At 36.9% G+C, this 12,779-nt stretch overlaps 1 protein-coding gene across 16 annotated transcripts in view; it reads right to left on the reverse strand.

The window, feature by feature from the left end:
• Positions 1-12,779, reverse strand: part of ERCC6L2 (ERCC excision repair 6 like 2) — a 95,021-nt gene that overhangs the window by 48,904 nt on the left and 33,338 nt on the right. For all 16 annotated transcript variants that reach the window (XR_010602307.1, XR_010602309.1, XR_010602306.1 and 13 more), the window contains 2 exons: positions 5,436-5,507; positions 3,701-3,846 (listed from right to left, as the gene is read on the reverse strand). Coding sequence is in view for 10 of the 16 variants with exons in the window: in XM_065599406.1 (XP_065455478.1) it covers positions 3,701-3,846; positions 5,436-5,507 (218 nt within the window). In the remaining 6 variants the exon portion in view is untranslated. The remainder of the gene's footprint in view (positions 1-3,700; positions 3,847-5,435; positions 5,508-12,779) is intronic.

Raw genomic sequence — 12,779 nt, forward strand, 5'->3', positions numbered from 1 at the left:
CAGGAAGACATCATTGCACTAGTTCACATTAGAAAAAGGTTATTTTCATTACCAAAAGGATAAGAAAATTGCATTTTAAAAGAAATCTTGTTCTGAAAAAAATATTAGAAATACCAAAAATCTACAGAGAAGCCCAAAGTCTGCACTGGAACGCATGTTGTGCATTTCCAGTTGATCTATTGAAATTTTTAGGCTTTGTAAGGATGCAAAAAGAAGTTACAACTTTCTTGAGACATTCCTTTCAGATCTCATGGCACTTGCAAGCAGCACTGCCAAGACTACTGATATACAAATCCTTCACTTCTACCCCCTTGGAATTTTCAAGCTCTGCAAGAAAATTGATGGAGTAAGCTTCACATATGAAGGACTCAGATAAAAAACCTGAAGATCATGACTGTTATATGATCCACTCGCCACTCACGTGTGAATTACATGAGGCTCTGTCCATTTCACAGAAATGCTTGCTAACTATGTGAGCTCTAAAATGTAGGTCTAAAGATTATCATGTCAGCTTTACTTCAAGTTATAAGATCTGAGAGTTCTGAAAAGAATGACTCGGGATGTTTTAGTTCAACCAGCCTGGCTGCAAAGATTCTAAATTACACGAGGCCTTGCAGAAGTTTAAAGTAGTGGGGCATGTATGTAAGAAGCAGAATCAGGATTTTTTTTTAAATGAATGGATTTCGGAGCATATGGAGATTAGCGTGGGAAAGACAGGGTAGAGCATTGGATTTAATATTTGGCTCTGAAGGAGGGGATATTAGCAGTTTTTATTTCTTCCAGCATGATATATTAGAACGTTGGAACAAGGCTGCCCAATGTCCAAGTGCTGTAGTTCCCTCCCCTTAAATTAAGTTGTGTCACAGACATTACAAGCTTTGACAGCTCTACCAGTTGAGTTTGTAACTCCTGCAAATCATAGCGCTACTTCTCATGAGATTTACAACTTGAACTTGTTTGCTGCCAGAACCAGCAATAACTCTAAGCATTATGGACCATATTTATTCTTCTCCCAAGACAGATTCTTCTGCCAGCACTGGCTTAAGGAAAGAGATATTTCTGTCACGGAGCTTTAAAAGTGACAACAGATAGGACATGGGCATATGTGCCATAAACCTATTTCTTCCATAGAACATACAAGTGTCTGACCTTGTAATCTTTAACAATCTATAGCTACTGGTCTCCAGAAATTGGTAGGAATTTCCATATTACTTAGAACTTGTCCAGTACATTTTTGAAAGGTAGACTATCCACAAGATTATGTTCAATACTAGTGTCTAAAACAAATTTGAGGATTTAAGATCAAGGTATTCTGGAGATATGCCTTTACAAATAAAGTTATATTTATTGAAAAGCTGTTTTTGAAAGCCCCTTTTCTCAAAACCATATTATTCCATTAGAGTTTATGTTTCTAAAGATACCGGTATTTTTTGGCTAAAGGCTATGCAGGAGAAATTTCAGGCAGAATGGATTTATTTCCCCAGAATGTAAGGTAGAATACAAATTTGGAAACTGTCACTGTTTTAACAATGAAGTCATTATTATTGCTTCATAATTCAGTAATTGTATAGGCTGGTGCTTCTTTTTGAAGTTGTATATTGATTGTGCCACTGGAATAAAATGACAAAAAACAAATACACTGTATTGAGAAGTCACTCTTTTTTAGATGCATTTTTGCAGCCAAAATAAAGCGTAAGTGGATTTGTCAGAAATTAACATTTGGCTCTTTGAAAGATGAGACTTTCAGAACACATACAAACAGAGCAGTCAGCCAAAAACTTTGCAAGAAACTATGGACAGAAAAGTATGACCCAATTCTGTCAACTTATTGTGTGTTTAGAAATAAATAAGATACTGAAAAGTTCCATCAACCAGATGACTGCACAAAAGATCTTGGTTTGGTGTGCCTGAACTCTGATTTAGAGGAGACCAGAAACCCCTGTGGAGTGCTACTAGGATATAGCACCTTCAGATTTCCAGAGAGTTACAAGACTCTTGTAGTCTCTTTGATTACTTTATCTCCGGAAAGCAGAAACACATTCATTTTTGCTGTATAATGTGTGTGTGTTGAACTACACTTTAAAGAATTACAGAGAGTACCATTTTGTTTCTCTTGGAACGTACACTATGCTGCATATTATCCTAGGCATATTTTTTACTAATTTACTCAGTGAAATGTGAAACATTATATACAATTCTGTATAGACAAGATCATCATAAATTAAGGTGGCTGTCATGAAGCAACACTGGTGAGCGTGGCCTCCCTTACCACCCTTACTACTCAAAAGGATAAGGGAGAAGAAACCACTAATGAAGCAAGACTCCATTTCCGTTTAATTGAATTCTCTATTTCATAACGCCAAATGTATGAGATTATGGGAATGAAACTAATCCTAAAGTGTTTAAAACAAATAAGGTTGACAGAACATTCACTATAAGTAGAAAGCCTTTTAGAACAGTACAGATACAGTAACTCCCAGAAGGGGTGGCTCCTGTAATAGATTGTTTTCATTTTAATTTTCTGTTCACCTAGAAGGGCCAAAAACTGCTTAACGTTTCTTATTCAAGAAGTCCCCTGAAATCACTGGCCAGATATTCTGATTACTGAGGTTATGCTCAGCAAAGCAAGAGTGCATCTCTAGAGCCTTGATTCTCTGCTTATATGCCAGACCTATGCATGTTAGAGAAGCCTGAGGGCTGTTCTAACGTGTGCCGCTGACAGTGGTCTTAAAGGAGCTATGATGGCCAAGCACAGCCAGAATGTATCGTGCTCTGGCCTCTCCACCTCTCTGCTCCCAACATTCACCCTGTGCTGGGACTGTGGAAAGAACAGCAAAGGAGACAGTTATACTGGCTCTATACCCACTGGAGTCTCCCCACAGCCAGGGATAAACAGGCAGTATCTGTTCCCTTTGCACCACTGCCTGGGAATAGTAATCAGATGAGCTAAAAGATAAAGGATTATGTAACTAATCAGAAAACCATGAATGGATTGATATACTATTTTCATAATTTTTGGCTGAACATGTACATCTAATTAGCCTATTTCAGTAGAATTCACTATTCATCATAAACTGATGAAAAGATCCCTTTCAGGCATATAGAATGTGTTAAGATTTTATAGCTTGTTAGAAATAAGTGCTTTAAGGGACAAGTGTTAGGAAACTGAGCTCAAACTGCAGATATAAAAATCATTCATAGGTGTAAAACGTAACTGATAAAAATATGGCTTTCCATATGGGTCCACTATGCACACGCTATTGCTGGTTTTGCACACACAACTTAAGAAGCTAGTTTTTGAAAGTTTGTCTCTTAATATGCACAGTAGAACAGAAATAAAGAATGCAGCGGTGCACTAGACTATTAGGAACAATTTGTGATTCCCCACTGTCTTTGGTTAGCCTGGAATTTAAAACTATCACTCAACAGTTTCAAATCTCAACGATCCCAGAAACAACAGAAGTGAAGGAATGTGAAGAACAAAAATTAAGTGTTATGACCCATTTCTACTGTAGTAATCTTAACCCATAATGGATGTAGCTGACACCACAGTCTTGTAACAGCTGACAGTAATGCTATTGCTCCTCCTCAAGGAAGTAACACCATGCAAGATCAATCAAGTGAATGCACAGTAACTTTACTACAAGCCTCTAAATACGTAGCTGAAGGCAGACACACAGTACAAATTAAATTCTCTTACATTGTAGAAACAAGGCAAATATTAACATCTTGCATGCTATTGAACTCTCTCACTATCCTGACCCGGTCCTCTGACTTTGTATTTCCATCAAGTCTTCGGTAATCTAGCCCAGATGCCATACAGTATTGTTCCAGCACATCTAGCAACTGATAAAAAGATGGGGAGATAAAGCATTATTAGTATCTTTTAAAATAAGCACCATAACAACCACAAAGATTAGGTATCCTGAATATCATTTCTAATAGCCCACAGACCATTTGAGAGTATAAATGTTTCTCTCTATTGATATTTAACATTCTTACCCGCTTATTCTCTACGACACAATTGGTTTTCTACTGTGGCACTTAAAACCTTAATCTTTTACAGGTTTTTTTTATTGAAAGCAACAAAAGATATAAAATTAAAGCAGAGATCTTGAACTGTCATTGACAGTAATCTTCTATGCTGGCATGCCAAGTATTTAGTTAGATAACCCTGAGTTTGCATCATTTCAGAAAGAACATTCGTCACTAACAAGAATACCACATTTAGGGCTTTGGCTTCACTGAATTGTTAGCTTGATGTATAACTTGAGTGTTGCTGCTAACACATCTCCCACTCACACACAAAGTGTTTAGCTCAAATTAAGTTGTGTGTTACTTTCAAGCAAGCTGGCCCATTGGAGGCTGCGGGTTGATGCTTCAGTGGTGCTGATGCTTGATGCCAACGCAGTGGGGACTCCACTACTCTGTGCTGCTAATACAAATATTCTGTGTAGCTCACATGTTGTTCTGCACTCGAGCTAGGCTAATGAGTAGGGCCCTACCAAATTCACAGCCATGAAAAATGCATCATGAACCATGAAATCTGGTCTTTTGTGTGCTTTTGCCCTAGGCTATACAGATTTCATGGGGGAGACCAGCGTTTCTCAAATTGGGGGTCCTGACCCAAAAGGGAGTTACAGGGGGATCACAAGGTTATTTTAGGGGGGGGGGGGACGTGGTATTGCCACCCTTCCTTCTGCGCTGCCTTCAGAGCTGGGTGGCCGCAGAGCTGCAGCTGGTGACCGGGTGTCCAGCTCTGAAGGCAGCGCCCCTCCAGCTGCAGCGCAGAAGTAAGGGTGGCAAAACCATACCATGCCACCCTTTACTTCTGCGCTGCTGCCTTCAGAGCTGGGCTGCCAGAGGGTGGGAGCTGCTGACTCTGGGCCCAGCTCTTCCTTCAGAGTTGGGCTCCCGGCTAGCAGCTGCCACTCTCCAGCTGCATAGCTCTGAAGGCAGTGCCGCCACCAGCAGCAGCGCATAAATAAAGGTAGCAGTACTGCAACCCCCCCTATAATAACTGTGCAACCGCCCCCCTGCCACACACACCTTTTTGGGTCAGGACCCCTACAATTACAACAGTGTGAAATTTCAGATTTAAATAGCTGAAATCATGAAATTTACTATTTTAAAAATCCTCTGACCATGAATTTGGTAGGGCCCTATTAATGACTGGAGACAACTCCAGCTAACACTCCAGTGAAGACAAGTCCGAAGAAGAAAGGCGATTACTACATTTGTCCTTGCCACTGTCCTTGAGAGAACATAAGGTTTCAAGATGTTTTCTTTAGTACTGCACATTGTCCATAGCAACACTATTTCCCATAGTGCATGCGAGAAAGAAAATGTGGTTGACAGCTGCTGCTGCCCCCTGTGCTTTATGCCTCAGGACTTATTGCTGAAGTCAGTTGTGATCTAAGGGATATAGAGCTCACCTTGGTGGAAAAGGAGAAGAGAAGAACTTTATCTTTGTTTTTTCTGAAGTGATTTAAAAGCTGTTGAAGGACCTGGAAACGAACCACAGAGCAGCAATTAACTGACTTCATCCCAAGTACACCTTTACACACACACACACACACACACACACTTTCTAACTTTAAAAAGAGTAAGCAGTACTTTTGGTCTGTATTTCATATTGTTTTCTAAGGAAAACGGGCACTAATGGGAGGCTTTGCAAGCCTAATACAGTTTCCTAGTATCATAAATGTCACTACAATAATAAATGAGATTCTAAATAAACACACACACTTAATAAACTCCTTCTCTAAATGCATTCTGAAAGGGCAGTTTTAAAGTATCACACTAACAAAAGTTAAGTTCTAAAGGAGCTATTTGTATCTTTTAAGTTGTCCTTTAATGGAAGTTAGTCTACAAAGCTGTAACAAATACTACCTATCTACTGTACTGCCCTGGGTTTGGGATTTTTGTTTTTAATTAATGAATCCACACAGCCACTCTGAACAGAGCTAACCTTATTTAGTTTGCTGCACTACCTCGGAGTTCAAAACTTCTTGGAACTTGCCTTCTTAAAATAATCAGTCAGATGTATGCCCCTCCCTGCTCCCCCTCTTTTCTGTTGCTTTGTTTACTGTAGGCCTCAGCTTCCCAGACTCTGCACAGACCTTGAAATGCCAATAATCCGCCCACACACAATGTTCTTCTGGTAGGGAAGCAAATAATCCAGAGCCTTGCGTATAATAGTGATACAGTTATTTTCAAAAGAAGCATGTCCACATCTGGCATTGGCAGTTCGAGAGTACCATGCAGAAGCAATACACAAAGGGGAAAAGGAATTTTCTGCACCATGTCTGGAGCCTTCTCTCACTGGGCAATAAATATTTAAATTATTTTATTTATTCGGTGATAACTACTTAAACTGTTACATCTACACAAATTTCACTAAAAGTGTAACCACTCAAATAATAGAGGAATGCCTGTATTAATTTTACAGTTCTGGATAAAATCTTGAACACAAAATACTAATATCACAGTCATAACATTTTCTGTATTGTAGTGTCATTCAATTACTGGGTAAATAAGATGCACAAATCAGATAAAGTTGCATGTTTTCCATGCGTAACTATAGTTTGTAAATTGTACAAATGGATAAAATGGGCTTTATTTTACTGGAAAAACGTAAAATATACAGTGTTAAACGTTCTATGTTTGCATTTCATGTAACTGAATTAAGAAAGAGGACAGAAAAATTAGCAGCATGTTTAAGCTGTAAAAGGAGTTTGTCTCCTGTAATAATATGATTAGAGTAATAAATATGGTCACATAATTAATTCCCTGTAGGAGATAGTGCAAACAAATACACTCAGTTTGTTTAAATAAAGTGAAACAATGTCATGTCTGCTCAGATTTTAGGTATTCTGGAATATAATAGCAGTGACTCTGACAAACCAATAAAAGTAAATGGTTTTGTGCTGAAGAGAAACAAAGTATATGTTCCCACACTGGAATGCTATTCTAAAAGGTAGGTATTTTGAAAAACACAAACTGGGTGAGCATACTGAAGCAAAAACATAACGTTACAATTAAAATATGGATTTTTTTAATGGTGTGCATGGATTTAACTCCCATCAGGATTATCAGAAGTCCTGCAGTGAAATCACTTTACACCATATTGATATTTACCGCTTAGATTTTCACTACAAATTATACAGTGTACAGCTATCAGTCCTGCTTTTGATGTTTTAAAGATAGAATCACAAGGTCATACGACTGGAAGGGACCTCAAGAAGTCTTAGTCCAGTCCCCTACATTCATGGCAGGACTAAGGCTTTTATTCATCCCTCACCCTAAACTAGGCCTGGTTTTTTGTTTATATTTACATGGTACTCCCACAGAGATACTTGCATTTTCCTACTTATTTATTCATTATTTATGAAGGCAGTAAAATCAATGTCTTAATCAGACGTGTATATTCCCAGGAGATACATACTTACTAAAAAGAAGCTTTCAAAAAGGTGCAACCAATGGATTTTTATGCAAGTATTATAAAAGAAGTTCTAAAACTACATTTTATTTCTAACAGCCAGGTATTTAATATAATTTTTTATTTAAAAGTCATATATACAGTGAATATTGGTAGACTACTGTTACCCAAAACTTGAGGAAAACTGAAGAAGTAATCACACAAGTGAAGGGTTTTGGCCCATGTGATTATGGGGCAACTACTGCATGACTCAGAGAACTATGTAACCATTCTGTTTCACCACTCCTGCTCCCCCTCCAAAAAGTCAATGATATTTTTGTGTAAAATAATGCTCAAGAGCATGCAATCTACAAGCACTGTACTTCAAAAGTGATGAGTTATTTGTCTTTTCATTACACAATTCTCACTTTGCAACCGAGGTGTTCTGGATTCTCACAACAATGCATATTGTCAGGCATTATTTCTTGCATGTTCAACTACACCACATCTAAACAAATGCTTTTGTATTACATTTATTGACAAAACAGTCTGAATTGAAAACAGAATGCTATTAAAAGGGGGAGGGGAGCTATTAAACAAACCACATATGCAAGCAAATACCTTCCACCTCTTGTTATTTACTACAAGAAAATCTTTAATAGCTACATTTCTGCAAGTTTTATAACATTTGGTCATATTTATTTCCCCACTTGTTATTTTTTGTTTCATTATTGATTTAAAAAAAAGTGTTTATAAAATATCTTCCGAGTCTTAATTTATGGTGACATCTCTCTGTGCATTTTTGAGGCTTCCCACGAGACCAGAGATCATCTGGATAACTTTTCTACCATAATAAAAGCCCATCAGTATACTAGGTTTATAGTTCTTTTGAGAATGCAACACATACAGGGACATAATCAGAGAGAATAATCTGATCAAGAAGAATGTTCACAATATTATTTGAAGCAGCCTTGTCAAAACAATTTATTTGAAAATACTGTACATTTGAGATCTAGAAGAACAGCAAGTATAGGTTTCATTTATTATGATTATTCAGTTCACAGACAAAAGCTATCACCCAAGATCACACATTCAGAAAATTTCTTGAACCTATTCAGAATAGAAAACAGGTTAGCTAATCTGTTCTCAAAAATATTAACATCCATTGAAGTCTCCACTATTTTAAATATATACTTGTTCATTAGTCCGTTCTTTTATAAGCCGACCCCCCAAGATGATTAGGTAAAAATCGCAAAAACTGTATGACTCTTTCATAAACCGACCCCTATTTCAGTTGTTGGCATACCCTAGTGGGCTGGGAGCCAAAGTAAGCCGCTGGCGGGTCAGGACGCTTTGTTCACCTGGAGCGTCTGCAGGCATGGAGCCCCTCAGCTCCCTGTGGCCACAGTTCGCCGTTCCCAGCCAATGGAAGCTGCGAGAGCTCCCATTGGCTGGGAATGGCAAATCGTGGCCACAGGGAGCTGAGGGGCTCCATGCTTACAGATGCTCCAGGTGAACAAAGGACAATGTATTAGATATTCAATTCAACGATTCCAGAGAGTTTAAAATCATCAAATTTTGGTGTAGACCCGTTTATAAGCTGACCCCCGCTCTTTGATGCATCACTTTTTTACCAAAAATATTCGGCTTATGAATGAGTATATACAGTAGTACACCAGACATTAAAAAAGGCATAGTGACATTAAAAAATTACTGTCAAACATTTTTAACTTAATGAACTTAACACAAATATTATTTTTCAGTTATGTCAATTTGACCCACTATAGCAATGAAGTCAGATACAGTATTGATGCATTTGAAAGTATTTTTATTTTTAGAACTGAAATAGCAACATTTAAAATATTAAACTTGCAAGGATAATAAAGTGAATTTCTATAATCCAGGTCAATTAAATTTTGTCATCATCTACAGCAGAATTTCCAAGTTTGAAAGCTGAACCCTCACTTCTTGTAAATAAAACAAAATAAAACAACATATGTTAAAGGCCCACTCATCTTCATTTTTAATCTTTTATATATACCCTAACCCTCTTCCATGGGGATAGGGATGGCGTTACACACTTTTGGAAATGTTGTTGTACACTGAGATGCATTTCCTGAAGTGATACCAAACCGGAGGTCTCTTTAAGAAAGGAAGTAGTTATTTTCCATTTAATCAGGTGTTTCATTCCACTGGCACTTAGATATACTTTTTTGAGATTAGATATTGCAACCATGCGTTTAAGTGGGTTAAAATGAAAACGGTCATTAAGAAGGTCTCTGCAGTGATGTCAGATCATTAGCATCAGAAACAACCAGGCATGATGGAGGACTGCATAACAGTAATCTACTGGGATCTCTTCAAAGCATGTTTTAGCAAAACTGCCTAATACAGTAGCAGTAAAACAAAACAAAGGAAAAATTCTATGAAGCAGTCAAGCAACGCAAAAACTAATACAAGATCACGGTTTTTCATATTTTCCCTCTAATGGGCAGAGGGGAAGAAAACGACCAGGTTTCAATAGACTACCGCCAAAACGTGCTTGTACCCTATAGAGCCAACTCCCCAGCTTGCCTTATGAAACACTTTAAACAAAAGGGCACATTAATTATGCTTTATTTTACTAAGAAAAATTGAAGCCAAAAATGTAAGTTAAAACAGTCAAAAATCACTCAAACTTTCTGACCTAGAGAACCAGTCAAAGTGAAGGGCAGATTTTCCACTTTGCACAGGAATTATTTTCCATGGGTAACCATAAAAAAAAATATATATATATATATATATATCTTTAAATTTAAGGATCCAAAGGAGCTTTTCAAACTGATTATATCTTAAAGTAATGAATTCATGACTTTCTATCTGTGAAAGTAATCTTAAAATTAGGATTTCTTCAGTCAGCTTTTAAAGAAGGAATATTTGAACCACATCTCTCAGAGAAGTGTCATTTTTTTCAACATAAATGGAAGTTTCACCAGGTGCCAGACAGAGAAGTGGTATCATTCTTGTTATTAGTCATAACTAATGGGGGGAGGGATAGCTCAGTGGTTTGAGCATTGACCTGCTAAACCCAGGGTTGTGAGTTCAATCCTTGAGGGGGCCACTTAGGGATCTGGGGCAAAATCAGTACTTGGTCCTGCTAGTGAAGGCAGGGGCTAGAGTCTATGATCTTTTGGGGTCCCTTCCAATTCAATGATTGATATCTATATCTATCTATCTATCTATCTATATATGGAGATGTACCTATTTTTTAATATATTCCACTCTTCTCTTTTAATGAGGTTCTTCACATTGACGTGAGTTTACAAGAATATCTGTTTGTTTTGGAAGTCTGATTTCTGTAGTTACCTACTTTCTGAATAGAAAGATTTCTGAGCTTAAATTTCTTTTAAATTTTCACAATAAATATTCTGGTTATTTGTTTTCCTTTGATGATATTGGCAACACCGGCTGGCCATCACCAACTCAAACCCAACATCACTATCTCGTCTCTGCAATAAATGATAAGGTCAAAACTCCTGTATACCAGTGTTGTTTTTTGAGATTCTAATTATATGTATATTAGATCCTCTATTAATAGTTTTGTTTACTCAAAAAGAAACTTAATGGCTTTTCAAACTAGCTACTTCTCTTTCAAATTAGTGTTGTGGTCCTCATTTTCACAAGTTTCTCATGCAACATTATACATTTTATCAAATGTATTTTATTTCATATTCATTACAATATTAGTAATCTTTAATGTAAAAGCATAATATGAGAAATTTTAATATCCGTAAGAATCATAGTTTTAATGGCACTGCCCTGCTCCTTAGTTTGAAGGGGATTAGAAAGCAAATCTAATTTTCATCAAAGGCTTGAAGTTTCTTAGTAACCAAAATAAAAGGCTTTCAAGTCCTTTCCCACCTATAAATCTTTAATTAGACATCTTGTCCTGATCTCATTCTTTTGTGTTATGCAGTGTTGTTGGTACTTTGAAAAAAAAAAAAAAAAAAAAAAAAAGTAGTTTTCCTGCTGAAATGAAAAAGGGGCAGAGCATGTCACGATTCCAATATATTTTTAAAAATTAATTTTCCTTTCTTTACATTTTTACTCACATTAATGAAATCAAGTGTACACACAATATTGCAGGCTACATTAATATAAACTTAAATTTCTCATACTGTATGGATTTCAAACTGAAGACTAACATAGGATGCGCTAAAAGTTCATTATTTGATCTTCACTTTTTAAACTCAGTTTCTAAATATTAAAATGCCTTATGGTCCAACCAAGACATAATTCACAGGCAAATAAGCAATAAGAGTCTCACTGAAATAGTTTTTCTATTGTTATGATGCATTAGTGGAGGAAAACTGGAATGAGAAAGTCAAGTAAACTAAGAATCATTCCATAAAAAACAGTATTTTCAATAAATAATCTTTCCCTTCTACTACGTGTGCAAGTGGATTTGTTACTCATGAAAGTAAGGGATTTACAGGAATGGACCACCTAGAAAGGTAGCTTATGTAAGCTTACTCACACACACTTATCACAACACAACTCAATTCCACCTGGTGTGATAAATGGCAGGTTTGACAATGTTGCAATGTGGTCAGATTGAAATATCAGAGATTAGAATGAGAACAGAATAATTTTTTATTTGCATCCTAAGTGAGTATGAATTAAATTCCACACTCGAAAGCTAACACACAAATCCACTGCATAATCTAACCACCTATATTAAACTGGCTATTATATTACTACTTTCTTTTCAAGTATTGCCCAAAATGTATAGTGACAAAATATTAATCCACAATATAAAGCTATTTCAGGGAAAAGGTTAGCAATCATTTGAGATGCTCAGACCATCATATTAAAAACGGGAATTAGGGAGCTTGAAAACACAATGGGATTATGCTTTAGCCTCTTCCTTCTGTAAACCTAGCTTCAAATCCTGAATTTGTTCATAAGTGAAAATAAATTCCATGGCATCACCCCCGTCCCCAGCTAACGGCACAATTAGGAGTCTCTGCTAAAAAGAGGTTCAGGATTAAGAAATGTTACAAATCAGGTGTGCAGAACTGTGAGGGGAACATTATATGCATCTACTTGCAGCATGTTTAGTTCCCTATTAGTCATTATCTTCCAGAATTAGCATTCCAGACTATTGTCATTGCATTGTTTTATCATTAATATGGCTAGCCTCCAGGAGCCCTAGAGTGTGACCTACTTCCCTCATTCCCTCTAATATACAGTACTATCCTATCTTAAAAGCATTGAGACTAGGCACTTCTCTCTTGCTATGCCAAACTAACATTCTAGAAAAATTACAGGAGGAGAAAAGCCTCCTTTAAAAAGAGCAAAAAAGATTTAGACAGCTCAG

The sequence above is a fragment of the Chrysemys picta genome, chromosome 6, assembly GCF_011386835.1.
Source record: "Chrysemys picta bellii isolate R12L10 chromosome 6, ASM1138683v2, whole genome shotgun sequence".
NCBI lineage: Eukaryota > Metazoa > Chordata > Testudines > Emydidae > Chrysemys > Chrysemys picta.